This window comes from Vipera berus (genome assembly GCF_964194415.1).
Source record: "Vipera berus genome assembly, chromosome: 7".
Taxonomy (NCBI): Eukaryota; Metazoa; Chordata; class Lepidosauria; order Squamata; family Viperidae; genus Vipera; species Vipera berus.
This window is the reverse complement of record NC_138209.1, coordinates 70,907,413-70,924,747: the sequence shown is the minus strand read 5'-3', so window position 1 is coordinate 70,924,747 and position 17,335 is coordinate 70,907,413. Positions and strand designations below refer to the sequence as shown.

At 40.2% G+C, this 17,335-nt stretch overlaps 1 protein-coding gene across 1 annotated transcript; it reads left to right on the top strand.

The window, feature by feature from the left end:
- Positions 1 to 2,626: 2,626 nt before the first annotated feature.
- On the top strand, positions 2,627 to 16,005 carry LOC308671141 (OCIA domain-containing protein 1-like). Its single transcript, XM_081333201.1, has 8 exons — positions 2,627 to 2,869; positions 5,577 to 5,661; positions 6,936 to 6,989; positions 8,336 to 8,383; positions 9,749 to 9,863; positions 11,778 to 11,938; positions 14,994 to 15,134; positions 15,841 to 16,005. The coding sequence occupies exons 1-8, from the start codon at positions 2,804 to 2,806 to the stop codon at positions 15,876 to 15,878; spliced, it is 708 nt and encodes a 235-aa protein (XP_081189327.1). The 5' UTR covers positions 2,627 to 2,803; the 3' UTR covers positions 15,879 to 16,005.
- The last annotated feature ends 1,330 nt before the right edge of the window (positions 16,006 to 17,335 follow it).

Below are 17,335 nucleotides of genomic sequence, written 5' to 3'. Positions count from 1 at the left end.
AGGCATTGAATACTAGAGAGAAACTGTTTGGGATGAGTAGCGCTTTTGCCAGATAAGATTATTAAGTCAATGTGGACAAGAATATCTACAAGAGAGAAAGAGAGAATACATAGATAGGAAAAGGTGCCAAGAGACTGATACATGTATATTGAGAATTAGCCCTGACCCTGTTGGCCTTTTGTAAGGTCTTGAATACCTGGTTTTGCTAGAGAGCTTGTGGCCCTTGGTGTGTAGTAGAGCAGGGGTCCTCAACCTTGTCAACTTTAAGACTTATGGACAAGTCTTAAAGTTGACAAGGTTGAGGACACTTGTGGTAGAGCCTACAAATCATGGTTGTATCATTATGTTGGTTGGGGTTTTTTTAAGTTTCAGCTGCCATATATGTAATTTCTTGGTTTGTTCATATTTTAATCTTGATTGTAATCATTGTTAGCTGACCAGAGTCACGTACTTGAGATGAGCAGCTGAGTAGGTTTAATAACTAAATAGGTCTTGGCTAAATAGGTTAGCAAGCTGTCTGAAAGTCTACGTACATTAAGGATCGACTTCAGAGGAGTCCCACCTTAACAAAGTATAGACTGTTGCTATTCTGGGACCCCAGTATTTAATCTTATTATTTCTTAACAGAAAGTAAGAGAACTATTTAGAAAATAAGAATATTTTAATGAAATTGAAGGGATTTTATTATGCTTAAGGTTGATGTTAGTAATATTGATATTAGTAGTGATACTTTGTAATCATCTTTGTTTTTGTGCAAGCAGCTTTGTAGGTGCTTTATATTGGGAAATTAGTTATATAAAAGCAAATGTTTCATGCTTTAGGTACAGGGGATTGCTTACATGAAAAGAGCATGGTGAGGGGAGGGGGGGGAAGAGTTATGGTGGATCCTGGGTTGTTGTGTATGAGTAATCATTTAGGAATTATTTTTCTGTACCTTTTCGTTCCTAGTACCGAGACCAGATCTCTTTGTTCTGAAGGGGTATAAAAGGTGGAAGACATCTTTCCTGGTTGTTGCCTTCATCTCTCTATCAGCCACGAAGAGAGATGTGGCCATCCAACTCTATTTTGATCAAAATAAAAGTTCTTTGCTTGCTGAAACCTCGGCTCAGGAGTTTCTTTTGGCTCTTTTAAATTCCTGAGTTATGCTGGGGCAATTGTGAGGCTAAGTGGGAAACCTTACAAAATAATATGTTGTTAAACAATTTTAATAAATAGAATAATTCACCACTGCAGACTACAGAATTTTGAGGGATGTTTAGTTTTAATTTAATACTGCTAAGCTTGTAAGCTGCCCTGAGTCTTCGGAGAAGGGCGGGATATAAATGGAATAAAAATAAAATAAATAAATAAATAAATAAATAAATAAATAAATAATTTGTTCATTTGTTATTTATTCCTTTTCTAAATGCTTAAAATTAATTGTACAATAAAGTGAAAGATAAAAACGAATATTTATCTTTATTCCTTCCTTCCTTTCTTCCTAGTTGTCTGGCCATCAAGGATCAATGAGTGGTATTCCAAAATGGTAAACAAGAATCAAAGAGTGTCAGAAGCAGGGCACAGTTTATGGTGTAGTTATATTCACCTGTATCTTGCTATTCTTGGCACCAATTATCTCCGTTTCTAAAAGAATAATAGTATCCTCATTATGTGGCCATTCATTCATCTACAGCAGGGGTCTTCAAACTTGGCCCTTTTATGACTTGTGGACTTCAACTCCCATAATTCCTCAGCCAGCATGTCTGGCTGAGGAATTCTGGGAGTTGAAGTCCACAAGTCATAAAAGGGCCAAGTTTGAAGACCCCTGATCTACAGGAACAGAGGCATCCACAAAATGTCCTGGTGTTAAACTAATGTGTTTTTTCCCCCATTTCTATGATGACAGGTTAGGATCTATCCAGCTGGCTTAGAAGTTACACCAGGGGTCTTCAAACTCGGCCCTTTTATGACTCATGGACTTCAACTCCCAGAATTCTTCAGCCAGCATGCCTAGCTGAGAAATTCTGGGAGTTGAAGTCCATGAGTCATAAAAGGGCCGAGTTTGAAGACCCCTGAGTTACAGGATGCCCCTTGAGGTTCCACGACCCCATGCCAATTTTAGCTTTAAGGCCAGATACTTAACCTCCACACACTTGTTTACAAATCATAGTAATAACAACCTACGCCACCTCTCTAAGCTTTTACCTCTCACGAGGAGACTTGGCAGCGCCTTTCTCGCCCCCACCTCGATGCTTCCTGGGTCCTTCTAGCCGCCTTTTGTCTATGGCAGGGGGTAAACGACCTTGGCTCTTTTATGACTCGCGGACTTCAACTCCCAGAATTCCTGAGCCAGCCACGCTGAGGGGAAAGGGAGAGGTTTCCAAGCTGAGCCGCGCTGGCTCAGGAATTCTGGGAGTTGAAGTCCGCGAGTCATGAAAGAGCCAAGGGTTGCCTACCCCTGGCCTAGGCCGCTTTATGACTCGTGGACTTCAACTCCCAGAATTCCTGAGCCAGCCACGCTGAGGGGGGGAAAGGGAGAGGTTTCCAAGCTGAGCCGCGCTGGCTCAGGAATTCTGGGAGTTGAAGTCCGCGAGTCATAAAAGAGCCAAGGTTGCCTACCACGGGTCTATGGCAAGCACGGCACGCGTCCTTCCTGGTGCCCTTCCGGTTTCTGAGCCGAAGTTCCGGTTTCTGCGCTGCTTTTTTTTAATTTGCCTTTCCTTTGGTTTGAGAGTCGTCCGAGTGGGACTTGGGGGAGGGAAAGGGGCGACTTTTTTTTTTGTACCCCTCCCGTCCCGGTGTTTTCTACCCCATAGACTGAGCTATGGAGCCGTCTGGTCAGCCGCGAGGTCCCGGAACCTACGGTCCCATGGACGGGGTGGTTGGCAAGGTAGCTTGTTCCTTTTCTCAATGCCGGGGAAGAAGGTGGAGGGGTGTGTGTGTGGGTGTGGAGCGAAGGATCGAACCGTGTCTTCTCCCGCCGGCTCGGACGAGCAATTGGAAGGTCGTCGCTGCTGAGGCTTGAGACGTTGAGGTTCTTGCTCTGTTGGGGTCCCCCCTCCGCCCCGGGTTATAATGATTGCTCTCGGTCGGACCCAGAAGGAAGGAAGAACATGTGGAGCTGGATGAAGTATTAGCGCAATGCCAGCCTTCCTAGGTTTAGAGATAATAATAATAATAATAATAATAATAATAATAATAATAATAATAATAATAATAATAATAATAATAATAATAAAAAATAATTAATAATAATAATATAATGTTGGAAGGGACCTTGGAGGTCTTCTAGTCCACCCCCTGCTCAAGCAGGAGACCCTATAGCAGGGGGTCTTCAAACGTGGCCCTTTTAGGACTTGTGGACTTCGACTCCCAGAATTCCTCAGCCAGGCACTGCCTGGCTGAGGAATTCTGGGAGTCGAAGTCCACAAGTCCTAAAAGGGCCACGTTTGAAGAACCCTGTTCTATTGCGATTAGATACAGTAGAGCCAATTTGTTGTAGTGGTTAAGGCATTACAGCTAGAAACTGGGAGACCCGTGCCTGGCTGAGGAATTCTGGGAGTGGAAGTCCACAAGTCATAAAAGGGCCACGTTTGAAGATCCCCTGCTATACCATCTCAAGACAGGTGACTGTCTAGTCCAGCGGCTCCCAACCTTTCCTATACCCCGCATCCCTAGAACGCTCCTGATATATTCTCACACCCCTTAGAAAAGTTCGAAATAACCGCAATGAATTATGCTTGTGTATGTACACTATAATTTTGAAAAACCCCAAGTTTTCGCACCCCCTGGAATATCGTCTCGCACCCATGGTTGGGAACCACTGGTCTAGTCTCTTCTTAAAACCCGCCAGTGATGGAGCGCCAAATATTTCTGAAGGCTGGTTAATTGTCCTCCCTGTTAGGAAGTTTCTCCTTAATTCCAAGGTTACTTCTCTCTTTGATTAGTTTCCACCCGTTGTTTCTTGTCTTGCCCTCTGGTGCTTTGGAGAATACTTTGACCTCCTCTTCTTTGTGGCAGCCCCTCAAATACTGGAATACTGCTATAACGTCTCCCCTATTTCTTCTTTTCTTTAGACTAGCCAAACCCAAGTCCTCCAGCCATTCTTCGTATGTTTTAGTCTCCAGGCCTTGGATCAGCTTAGTTGTTCTTCTCTGAACTTTTTCCAAAGTCTCAACATCTTTTTTGTAGTATGGCGACCAAAGTTGGTTGCAGTAAATAGCAGCTAAACCTACAGCATTCCTGTATTGATGGATAACTTTATGCAGGCCGTACTTTTAAAAGGGTTCAAATATCCAGTCTTCCCCAGAACAGGCAATCGGTCGATCTATCAAACATCTGGAGTGGCAATCAAGCCAGGAATAAGGATTTAAGGAATGGAATAACACATTAATATCAAACGTCTAAGGATGAGCAATACAGAATTGTACCATTTTATAATGTTTATAACCACAGCAATTGTATTTACTATTTACATTTTGAAGAGTGAGGTAGGGCAGCACAGGATAAGCAGAGTGGCATGAAATAAATAGCCATCAGATCAAGCAACCTTTTATGTGACAATAACTTTATTTGAGCAGGAATGCTATTTTACAGATTTTAACGGAGCAATAAAAGCAATGGGAATAAAATATTTTAAATATTTTTTTTTACCGAGAGCCAGTTTGGTTTAGTGGCTAGAAACAAGAGGCAGTGAGTTCAAATTCTGATTTAGCCACGAAAGCCAACTAGTTGACCTTGGGCCAGTCACCCTCACCTCAGGTTGTGAGTGAACTAGGTTCCTGAGATAACCACCTGATTGCTAAACTATATAAAATGTTGCTTAAGATGAATCTGGAAGAAAAAATTGTCAAAGATTGTATGGTAAAATGACCCAAAAAAAAGTTTGGGTATAACATAACGCTAGCTAAATGGGAGAATGTATGGACCAATGGTTTAAAATTTACTTTGAATTACACATTGAAATTTTTTTTCTTTGTTTTGTAAGAATAATAAGGACGGGATATAAGTCATTGGATAAATAAATATACATAAATGGGTATAACTACTGCAAGCAATTAAGTGTCAACTGCTCAGCTGCATAGATGTTTTGATCAAAGAATAATTGAAAATATTACAAAGTTAGATGCCTTTCTAAGTACTTTACGAATTTCTTTATGATGGACGATTGTAATGTCTGAAAATAATTATAATGTCCCTGGTATGTAGATTGTATTAAAATGCTATTCTTGGATATTCTCTTATCTTCTTTATAGTACAGAAAAAGTAGACTAATCTAGAAGGTGGAGTTAAATGAGTTATCAGTATGGAGTCATTGCATTGCCACAAGAGATCCAAGTCCACCCCCCTCCTCCCCCCATGAATTCCATTGATTCTTATCTAGTACTAATTTAGCTTTGATCATTAGTTGACTAGATTCTTGTACAGGGATAGCAATAATAAACTCTTCTGTGCTTTGAACTCAACGAATGCTTCTGGTTATTTCCTCCTGACACATACTCACACATTTATCACAGCATGTATCTGAAAGCATACAAATCAAATGGTAAGAAATAGAAATGCTTAGTGTTTTATTTTTGTTTTCTTTTTAATCAAAGCACAAGCTAGATCATTCCTATGAACTCACACCAGAAGAATACAGAGTAAGCCGAGAATGCATTAAAGAGAGCTTCTTATACAGATGTAAGTAAATTGTTCCTTGTTTGTGCTTTTGTGGTTAAGCGATGTCTCTTTTGCCCAATAATAATTGATATAAGTAATGTAGCTTACACAGATATAGACAGTTCAGATATGTTCCTGGCGATTGTTGGTGGGGTATAATTCCATATAATTTGCACATCTGTGATCCATTGGCCTTACAAAATCTTCTTTCAAGAATGAGGCATTTACTCTAAGATGGAGAAAAAAATCTAATACCAGTTATAAAATATATAGGTTTCAACGCTGTGTGAAAATATTTCTGTGTCCCATATTGTAATGTGTCTTGGGATTTATGCAGTAGTGGAGGAAAGGATTGTACAATTTTTCATGTGAAGCAGGATTCAGTTCCACTCTCCATTGCTGAAATAAAAGAGATTCCTGAGTTAGGTGTCTCCTGTTCCGCACTTTGTGCCCACACGTACATATATACAAACGCCCTTCGCCCAGTGCGCTCCCACAGGGAGGGTCTGCTCAGGGTTCCGCCGGTGAGAGATTGCCGGCGGGTGACACCCAGGGATAGGGCCTTCTCAGTGGGAGCGCCTGCCCTCTGGAACCAGCTGCCGGTGGAGCTGAGAACTGCCCCCGACCTTCGATCATTCCGCCGGGGCCTGAAGACCTGGCTCTTTGAGCTCTCGGGCCCAGGCTGAGGAGAAATTTTAATTGGGGTTTTAATTGTGTACAGGGTTAATTTAATATTTTTTAATATGGTTTTAACTTTTGTATGTTGGATTTTTTAATTCCCTGTAAACCGCCCTGAGTCCTCAGGGAAAGGGCGGTATACAAATGCAACTAAATAAAATAAAATAAAATATGCTGAGCCATAGAGACTCATCGCTAGATTACGACTGGATTTCCACAAGATGATAACCTGAATTAAGCCACATTATGGCTTAGCAAGTATATGAACCCAGTTTACGCGTTGTATTTTTATTTCATCTTTTATTTCACTCTCCAGAAGCTAAGAAGAAGGTAGACGTTTCCGTGGAGCTTAGGTTTAACAACTGTAAGATTCTTACAGTAACTCTGTGAAGCAATTGGATTGAGAGGGAGGTCGGCTGATGAACTTGGTCAGAGAAATATTTGTACTTGGGTTCCCTTGCTTTAAAGCCACTACTGACCTGAAAGTTCTCCGATTTGAATGGATCCTGTTTTGTACCGTCATAAACATATTTACAGGTTTAGTGTTTGTTACTCAGGATGTACTGAAATTTCACCTCCCCGTCAATGTTTATTTTCCCCCCCCCCTCTTTTCTTAGGTTTGCCCTTCTCAGGTTTTGCCATGGCGATCACTCATATATTAACTCAGAAAGGTGTGTTCCAAATACCTTTAAATTTGAAAGTCTGCCATTTTTCATGTTTGCTTTGTATTATTTTGGCTTCATATGCTGCTCCTGTTTTATATAATTTTCTTTAAAAGGTGGGGAATGAAATACTATACTTTTTTTAAAAAATGACCATATAAATGCTATGAATATATTATTGAACCAGTACCTCAGAATTATTATTATTATTCATTAAACATGAACCTCAGTCAACTGAACATTCAGGTTCATCTTTAATGAATTATTATTATTATTATTGTTATTATTATTCTGAGGTACTGGTTCAATAATATATTCATAGCATTTATATGGTCATTTTAAAAAAAGCATAGTATTTCATTCCCCACTTTAAGGAAAGAAAATTATATAAAACAATGCTACAACAATTGTTGCTGCTGCTGTTGTTATATTATTATTATTATTATTATTATTATTATTATTATTATTATTATTATTATTATTATTATTATTAGATTTAATCTTCAATTCGATTCACAGTCTTTGACTGTTAAAATCTTAACAATTCAAGTCCTAACCAAGAACCTAAGAGCTGTTAACGTAACTTGTGAGTATGTAGGTAGTTCTGAGTAAGGTGGTTTTTCGCAAAGTCAGAATATTCAGGTCTAATAAGTTCAAACTTTCTATGTGTCTAGGCCAGGGGTCCCAACCGTGGCAACTTTAGGATATGAAGTCCAGAGATCTTAAAGTTGTGTAAGTTGGGGACCCCTGGTCTAGGCAGTCCTTTGGGTATTGCTCCAAGGACTCTATTACTATTGATACAACCATTAATTTCTTCATCCACAATCGCTCAACTTCAATTTCCAGATTGCAATATTTCAGTTATTTTTCTCAGCTGTTTTTTTATATTACTATTATTATTATTATTATTATTATTATTATTATTATTATTATTACCTTGCAATCTATATATCTTAACTCCGTGGTTCTCTACCTCTGGTCTGCTGGCCCCTGGGCTGATTTCATCATGGGGTCCGCAAAGGATTGAAAGAAATGTTATGATTTCAATCCTTGGGGGTCCGTAGCCACAAAAGGTATTTAAAGAGGGTCAGTGGTGAAGAAAAGGTTGAGCACCACTGTCTTAACTGATATGTGGTGTTTAGAAATTTTGGGGGGAAAAAGAATCCATTCCTAAGTTAACATATTTTGCAAATCTTTAATGATGACGCTTTTATTATATATCTAATTGGGGGCCAGGGGGGGAATGAACCTAAGTGATATAAACATGCTAAAAGTGAAATAATTGCCTGGCTATTTTTTACTTAATAGTTTTGTATAGTAACTTCCCTTTTTTCCTTCTTAACGTTGATTACCAGGAGTCCTTACGGGTCATCCAAAGTTCGGCGCTATACCAAAAATGGCATGTGAGTTTTCATTCATATTGGAATTGAGTTGTACCTGATGGCCCAACGTTGAGGGTGAGGGTTCTCATTATTTAGTTAAGGAAAGAAAATATTAAGCACCTTTTAACAAATGCTGTAAGAAATGTAATAGCTCAGTAGTGTGAAGGTTCAAAATTTAGATGCAAGTGGGCCCGTTTCAACACTGTCTATACCAGCGGTCTTCAAACCTGGCCTGTTTATGACTTGTGGACTTCAAGTCCCAGAATTCCTCAGCCAGACATGCTGGCTGAGGAATTCTGGGAGTTGAAAGTCCACAAGTCATAAAAGGGCCCAAGTTTGAAGATCCCGGGTCTATGCAATAACAAAGTCTCCAAATTGTTTTGCTCGTTGATCCCTTCATTAAGTTTCAGATTGTTCATCTAATCCGTAACCATTTAGTACATGAAAATAAATACTAAATTAACTAATAGTACTATTACTAATTAACTAAATTAATTAGTAAATTAACTAATAGTACTATTACTAATCAATACCTTGATACACTAGTCCCATCAATCTTGGGGGTCAATGTAAAATCCTGTTCTATAGCAATGATATAAAACGATGCATGTACAAATGCCACTGTTATGGCTTGCATTCCAGCTGTTGACACAATTTTCAGCATTTGTGTAGCTAAAATGGTCAGGCATGTCATCATTTGCACCCCTGAATAAGACATGTATATACTCAGTGGTCATATATGCCAAGTAAAGTAAGGGATGGATGGATGGACAGACAGACAGATAGATAGATAGATATAGATGCATGCATGCATGCATGCATGCATAGATAGATAGATAGATAGATAGATAGATAGATAGATAGATAGATAGAGATGCCTAGATAGATACAGTAGATAGATATAATGTATCGATAGATAGATATAGATAGATTTCGCATTTTTTTCAAGTTCTGAAAAAAATAGAAATACAAATATGAAAAGCAGGAGAGCAATAATATACCCCTATCCATGTATACTTGCCTATAAACGTAAAACTATAGTAAGGATTTTGGCTCTAGACTTGTAATAGTGATCTCATCAGGAGTTTATCATCTCCTTGTTGAAAAAGAGATAGAAAATAGAAATGTGCTTAAAAGCCATTGGTAGTTTACTCGGGTGTATTAAAATAGATCTGAATGTTTTGTTGCTGACCTCTATTTAGCAGTTTTATAAGTTCTGTCATCAAGAAATGGGCTCAAATGCTTAGACAGTTAAAAGCATGTTTTAAGCAAGGGATTGTTTTTGGGCGTGTGACTTTCATGGATTCCATTTTAACTGTATTCTTTTGTTCAAAGTGTCATTTGGTCAAACATCTTAAAGAGTATTTGCCTTCCTTTGTGAATAAGTTGCAGGAATCTGTGGATGGTTTGCTGGGAAGATATCTTATATAAACGTGTGCAAGGAGAAGTTTATGAACCTAAAGGATTCACCGTTGGGAGAAATGTTGAAGAATGAATTTCAGTAAGAATTTTTATTGAGTTACCCGATTTTCATTTCTAGAAAGAAAACCTGCTTTAAAATACCAGGGTCATTGTATACTGCTGTTTACTTTTCCCATTACAATAATACACGACATATCCTCAGAAAATTAGTATAGTCTACACACGAGTGGTATCAGCTTGAATTCCAAGACTTTTAAAAATATTGTCATTTTCTTTTGGACTGGGACAAAATCAACTTGGTGATAATCCTGACTGTGTTTGTTTACATTTGCCTTTTCTTTAGAATCAGAAAAAGAAGGTGGTGAGTTTAAAAATATATACAAATGGAAACATTGGACATTTATTCAAGTCTTCCAAAAGGCAGTTTGCTTGATAGAGAAGACAGTTGGAACATATTTAAGTATAACATTGCCAAACTTAAGTACTTGAACTTTGTCTTCATGGAGAGATGTTTATGCAAGTACTTTTATTGAAGCTGGTGGGACTTCAGATTGTTTGAATTTAATCAGAACTTGTATTTTATGATGTTGGTAGAAGAGAAGCATATGTAGAGGGGAAGAAATAAATGCTTTTGTAAATAAGTAAATAAATACATGCATGCATACACACACACACACACACACACAAATACGCCTTTTAAATAATCCATTTTTCTTGAACCTTAACTATGAAAATTTAAAATCTCCGTTTCTTTTAACACATATCGGAAACTTTCTTAACTATTTCCTTTTCCTGCTATACTGTACAATTAAGGGAAAAGGATAATCAACATAATAGGACTTGCAATAAACAATCTGCAATCGCATTGTGTAAGACTTTAGTTAGGCCGTGTGATTTTAAATAATTCCATGATGGTGTGTTTTTGCACCTCATGTTACTATAAAAATAATAGTCTAGCCAAATCTAATGTAATTTTTGGCCTTGATTCTGCATCTTAGTTTATATTGCTTTCTTCTTTTTCTTCAGCTTTCAAGATCCTGAAGCCCATATAACTTTCCCCAAAAAACAAAGTAACAACGAGAGCTTCTTGCTTCCGATACCCTTTCCACAGAACAATTAATGTTTATTTTATTTATGATTTTTCATCCGGTCTTGTTTTTCCCCCCAAATAACCGAAGGAGGCAAACATACCTAATATTCCTGAGTCCTTCAGGAGAAGAGCGGTATACAAATAAAATTAATAATAATAATAATAATAATAATAATAATAATAATTTCCCCCACAATAAATAATCCTATGACCTGGTGCGAGTTGAATCCCGGTTGGAGGAGGATTTACTGTGTACATTTGTCTTTGACTGATTCCTCTTTGCTTCTATACATTTTTTATATACGTACGTTTTTTCGTCACCTATAAATATTAACTAAAAATGGGGTAATAGTACAAGAATTATGAACATGTTATAAAACGACACGAGTTTTTTGAGTTTGAAAACGCTGCTCTCTCACACAGAGTTTTCTTTTAATAATAGTATCAAAACGATGGCAGGGGATAAGAACAATCGAACAATCTCTTTGCTCCTGAACTACTGAGTTAAATAAAAACTTCACCCACTTCAATACTGAAATTGGCCCCATTAATTTTCCTCCCCATTTCCATGTCCGTTAAGTTCTTCTTGAGTCGTGTATCTCCTTTCCTTTCTCCTTCCTTCCTTTGTTCCCCTGATTCATTGAAAACTGTTTCTCAAGCTTGGCAACTTTTAAGATGTGTGGTCTTTAACCCACGGCTGGCCGGGAAATTCTGGGAACTGAAATCGACAAATCTTACGGTTGCCCAGTTTGAGAAACAATGATTTAAATAGTTGTCTTCGCTGTTACAAATTTCCATTTGTGCTGTTTTGAGGATGAGGCTCCAACGGATTTATATATTTAAATGCTGTTTTTTTTTAAAAAAAAAAACAGCGAAGCACTGCCAATCTCTCTTCCTCCACAGATCTAAAAACCAGCGCTCAGAATCTCCAAGAGGGTCCTACGTATCTGAAAGGGCTCCAGTGACAGACACGGCACCAAGAAAGAAAGTCTACGATACAGTCCCATTTAGCACTTCCATGAACGAATCTACCCCAAGTGGAATTACAGACGGCGCCCCCCGAGGTAGGCTCCTGTAGTTATTTGAAAACGTAACCCTTCTTTAGGTTGTTGAAATACGAAGTAATCAGTGCGTGGTAGTCCTTAACTTACAACAGCTCATTTGGTGACCGTTCAAAGTTACAATGGCACTGAAAAAATGGACTTAAGTCGAGGACTATCTGTATGGCATCGATAAATACAATTCCTGTATGTCTAAAATTGGCCAATAGTTTACCCTGTCTCTCCTTGCCAGTTCTGCCCATGAGATTTCATCAGTGGGCTTTGGATTTAGAGCCTTGGTGGAGCAGTGGGCTAATGCCTCCTTAAGTAACACCAGCTGCCTACAATTAGTGCAGGTTCGCATCCCACCAGGCTCAAGGTTGACTCAGCCTTCCATCCTTCCGAGGTAGGTAAAATGAGGACCCAGATTGTTGGGGGCAACAAGCTGACTTTGTAATAATGCCGCTTGGGGGGGGCGAAAGCCCTAATAAGCAGGCATATACATAGAATGAAGGCTATTGCTAAGCACATTGATTTGTGCTTTAAATTGTAAGCCGCCCTGAGTCTTCGGAGAAGGGCGGGATATAAATGGGATTAAAATTAAAAAAATAAAAATAAAATAATTTTTCCCCCCCACGACTTGGGAGAGTTGGCGTGTGTGTGTGTGTCTGTGCGCGCACGCGCAGAGTGCTGACTGGGAAATTCTGGGAGTTGATGTCCACACATCTTAAATTTGCCAAGGCTGAGAAACCTTGGTTTCAGTAGATCCCCCAATTCTCCTGACCAAATACGGAGACTGCCGTGGGTGGAAGAATTTGCACAATCGCAAGGGACAGTCAACAATGGATGCTATTGTGCAAAATTCTGTCAATTCTACTACTGTGTTTCCCCGAAAATAAGACCAGGTTTCTTTTTTTCCCCCTCCAAAAGAGGCACCTGGTCATATTTTCGGGGCAGGCCTTACCTCGCCTCCGGCACCGACAGCCCCACCCAGCCGTTCCAGTTCTTCTGGGGCTGAAGTTCTGCAGCTGCATTTGGGCCTGCATTTTGCAGTCTGGCCTTTCCGGAAGGCCTAAGCAGCCGAGTACTGAGCTATGGATTGAATCCACAGCTCGGTTCTTGGCTGCAGTGGCCTTCCACAAAGCCCTGTTACTGAGAAATGCAGGCCTGTCTGCACAAGAGGCCTCAGAATAAGAAGTGGGCCGGCAAGGAGAGGCATGGCTGCAAGGTAAGTGGGTGCAGGGCAGGTGAGGCAGCTCCACCCCCCCCCAGCTTGATTTTTAGGTGTGTGGTTCGCTCCAAAACTAGGGCTTATTTTTGGGATAGGGCTTATATTAGGCCCACCCTCAAAAACCAAGCTAGGGATTGTCGTTGGTGTAGGCCTTACTTTCGGGGAAACACAGTATCAGCTTGAATTGGCTTCTAGGGTCGATGTTTAATCAGATGAATTGCATGAGAAAGTCTTGCAAGGGGGAGGAATGAAAATGCTTGTGGACTCAGAAGTACACAGTGTGGTAACACTGTACACATCTGACTCAAATGCGTAGGGGGAAATATTTATTCAACTTTGTTGACTAAATTTCAATATTTATTCAGTTTATTAAGTTGATGTCTATTCTGCAACCAGTAGAGGTAGTTCTTGACCATTTGTTTAGTGACCGTTCAAAGTTACGGTGGCACTGAAAAAAAAGGGACGGCCATTTTTCACACAACTGTCACAGCATCCCCATGGTCATGTGATCAAAACTTGGCAACCGACAAGTACTTATGACGGTCGCAGTGTCCCAGGGCTGATTCCCTTAACAGCTGTGTTACTAACTTAACAGCTGCGGTGATTCAAGAAAGGTCATAAAATGGGGCAAAGCTGACAGCTGTCTTGCTTAGCGAAGGAAATTTGGGGTTCCATGGTGGTTGTCAGTCAAGGACTATTTCCAATGCACTCAAAATGGCTCTCCGTGGTTACTTAGGAAAAAAAAAAGCAGTATGAAGTGAATGGTAAGAAAAAAATAAAGTAGTGCAAGAATACAAGGAGAAAAGAATGGAGAATGTTGGCCACATCCAGTCAAATCATGGCAAGGCTCTCTGAAACAGCTCCACCTCCACAAAATGGCAGCAGCACAGTTTGAGCACAGCGAGAGAAAAGTGGCCCCTCCTTGCCTCACTCCCTGAACCACCCCGAAAGTGCAGCAGTTGCAGCTGTTTCTCCCTGGTGGATCTGTTCAGTTGGCGGAAACTGATTTGAGCCTAGGCTCCTGCATGTATAGCAATGCCAAGCCGGGAAGGGCATTAGAGCAGAGGTCTCCAACCTTTCCGAGCTTGTGGACCGGAGGGAAGGAGAGCAGCTTTAAAATTGGCGTCCGTGCGCGCACAGAGCCACACACTGGCGCGGCACTAGCAGCCCCATTCGGCATGCGGCATGAGCTGGCAACATGCGCAGGCGTGAACAGCCGCACACACCACGGCAGCTAGCAGCCCGTTCGCGCATCCGCAAATGGGCCAGCCAACCCACCCGTGCTAGTGATGCATGCGCAAACAGGCCACGGAGACCCATCCCGCGCTAGTGTCCCCGTTTGCTCCCGTGCGCTTGCGCAAACGGGGCTGCGGTTGCTAGCGTGAGTGGGGGGGATGCGTGCCCATGTGTGCGCACACCTGCCAGTCATTTCCATGGTCCGCTGGCCAAGAGCCCGCAGCCCATTGGTTGAGGACCCCTGCATGAGAGGTCAGAACCAGCATATAAACAAATAGCGTAAAAATGAAATCCGTTCCCCATTCATATACCCTCTTTGAAGTATGCTACTCTGAAAATTGACCACCATCGAAATATACAGTACATATGACGTACTGAAAATTTTAAATCGTTCACAAGAGTTGGAACATTTGAATTTACCTCAGATATCAGAACGTTTGAATTTACCTCAGGTATCATTTCAAGACTGTCTGTTTAAATTTCTCCCAAAGTCAAAGCCCTTGCTGAAGTCATAAAGGCTGCTAAAATAAATACCTTTTGCAATCTATGCCTTCTATCCATGTGCAGCAAGACCTATTAATTTACTTGGTGGTATGTCTTCTTCACTTTAAGAACCTGAAAGTGTGGAAGAAGCTCCTAAAAGGAAAAGAGTCACATACGAAGAACTCAGAAACAGAAACAGAGAAGGATATGAGGCTGGAACAGTGCAGAAATCTGAAATTCGAAGAAGCCCGTTACCCATAAATGAGAAAGGTAAATATTCAATAGGGAATATAATTGGTAATGGCACATTACAGCCAAAAGGAGCCAGAATTTTATACTGTGTATTTTAGTTGCGTTCAGAATACACAGCCATGAACTGGAAACAATATTTTTTGAATTTATTTTTATACCGATCATTTCTTTTTGTTGGAATCATTGCTTTCAAGTTAGTTGTAGAATTTTAGCATTGTGTGTGTGTGTGTATATATATGTATATATATGTGTGTGTGTGTGTGTGTATATGTGTGTGTGTGTGTGTATAAATTTAAGCAGCCAATAAAGTGGGTATATTACCTTGCATTATTTCATCTAGCGATCTCAAATAAAAAAAGGATCGAATCGCTAGCTTTCAAGGCACTCTGATTTAACTCAAATTATAATTACCAAACAACAGTGTCCTCAGTCACGTTTCCCAAGCAACTACTTTCTTTTTTTTTAATTTTTATTGAATAAACATTTAAAAACAGGTTGAACACAGTGTGACTTTTCTGGCTGTTATTTTGCCATACATAGTATACCATATACCTCCCTAGTCATTGATTTTTCCCAAGCAACTCCTTTCATAAACCGTTATAAAATCTGACCAGTACTTAACTCAAGCAGCCCACTAAATTCTTAACTTTTGTTGGTAAATTGGGCTACAGGATTAGATCTTCTGTACGTGACTCTTTCCTTTTTTTTCTTTTTCTTTTTTTAGCTAAGACCAATAAGTATGGAGATGTTTGGGAAGACTGAAAATGCTGATCTTCCTCAAGACCTGTCTTTGTTCCACTATTTCAGCTTAATCATTGCTCGTCAAACAGTTGAGTATTCTACTGCAAAATGGACATGTAACACCTCTACAATAAAGATATGTTTCCCATTTGCACTCTTTTTTTTGTTACACGAAGGAGTTGTGTATAAAATGGAAACTGTCTTTCAGCTTTGGACCCAGAACAGAAGTTCTGATGATCTGGTCTGGAGTGGCTGCAGTTTTTGTTGCTCCAGTTTTCAGTTAAAGCAAAACATACAGAAAGCCAGGAATAATTTTACTGGTTCACATCTCCAGTCTGCCTTCTCCTGTCTCCCCAATGTGGCCTATACCTCCAGTCCAGTGGTGGGATTCAAATAGGTGAACTGGGTTCTCTGTGTGGATGCCACTTCCGGAAGTCCATTCTGGGCCTGGGCAACAAAAAATTAGCTACCGGTTCTACTCAAGTGGTGTAAACCGGCTGAATCCCACCACTGGATCCAGTCCAGTGTTTCTTACTCTTGGCAACTTTTAAGGTGTGTGAAATTCAACTCCCAGATTCCTCCATCCAGCATGCTATCCCAATTGAGAAATACAGCTCTACAACAGGAGTTGGGCAGTCCCAGCACTTCTACTTCTTCATGAGCTCAGGTACAGGCTGGTGAGGTTTCGAGATGACTTCCATCTTGATTCTAAGTGGTCCTTAAGCCATTTAGGGCTTTAAGAGCGGTGGGGCGCAGTAATTAGAACGCAGTGTTGCAGCTAACTCTGCCTGCTGTCAAGAGTTCGATCCTGTTTGGCTCAAGGTTGACTCCGCCTTCCATCCTTCTGAGGTTGGTAAAATCCAGATTGTTGGGGGCAATAGGCCGTCTCTGTAAACTGAGAGGTATCTGGGGAAGAGTCCGGGCGAGTCATCACAGAATCCAGTTTGCCAGAAAATGGCAAAAAAACAAAATAAATAAATTGCAAAAATGTGATCATGTGACTATGGGACCTGCAACTGGGTGTAAACCCAAGGTAGTTGCCAAGCACTTGAAACATGATCATGCAATTGCTGGGTTGGTACGCCAATCGTTAACTTTGAGGATGGGTTGCTGTAAGTAACATTTTTTTTGAGTCTCTTGCAACTTCAAATGGTTGCTAAGTGACCTGTTGTAACTTGAGGCCTTCCTGTACGTAAATTTCTTACTCGCAAAAATTTGTAACCGCAAACTCACATTTATTTACAGACATGCAGAGCAGCAAATCGTTTGAATCACCTGATGCAGATATTCCCAGCTGAGGCTTCAGCATTTGCTAATTCAGTATTTGAGGCAATTTTACAGAACACGAATATTGCAAGTAATGAGAATTCTCTGTATTTAGAGAAAATAAGCAAATTTTCTAATATAAAAGTCCCCAACCTTTTGGGCACCAGAGAGAGGTTTTTTGGCGGACCGGAGAGCGCATGGTTTTGCGTGCT

Bases quoted from the DNA above. Each gene is read 5' to 3' on its own strand.
- LOC308671141 (XM_081333201.1), top strand. From the start codon at position 2,804: ATGGAGCCGTCTGGTCAGCCGCGAGGTCCCGGAACCTACGGTCCCATG. The intron at 5,662-6,935 runs GTAAGTAAATTG...CTCTTTTCTTAG, and splicing joins AGAGAGCTTCTTATACAGAT to GTTTGCCCTTCTCAGGTTTT. The intron at 6,990-8,335 runs GTGTGTTCCAAA...GTTGATTACCAG, and splicing joins TCATATATTAACTCAGAAAG to GAGTCCTTACGGGTCATCCA.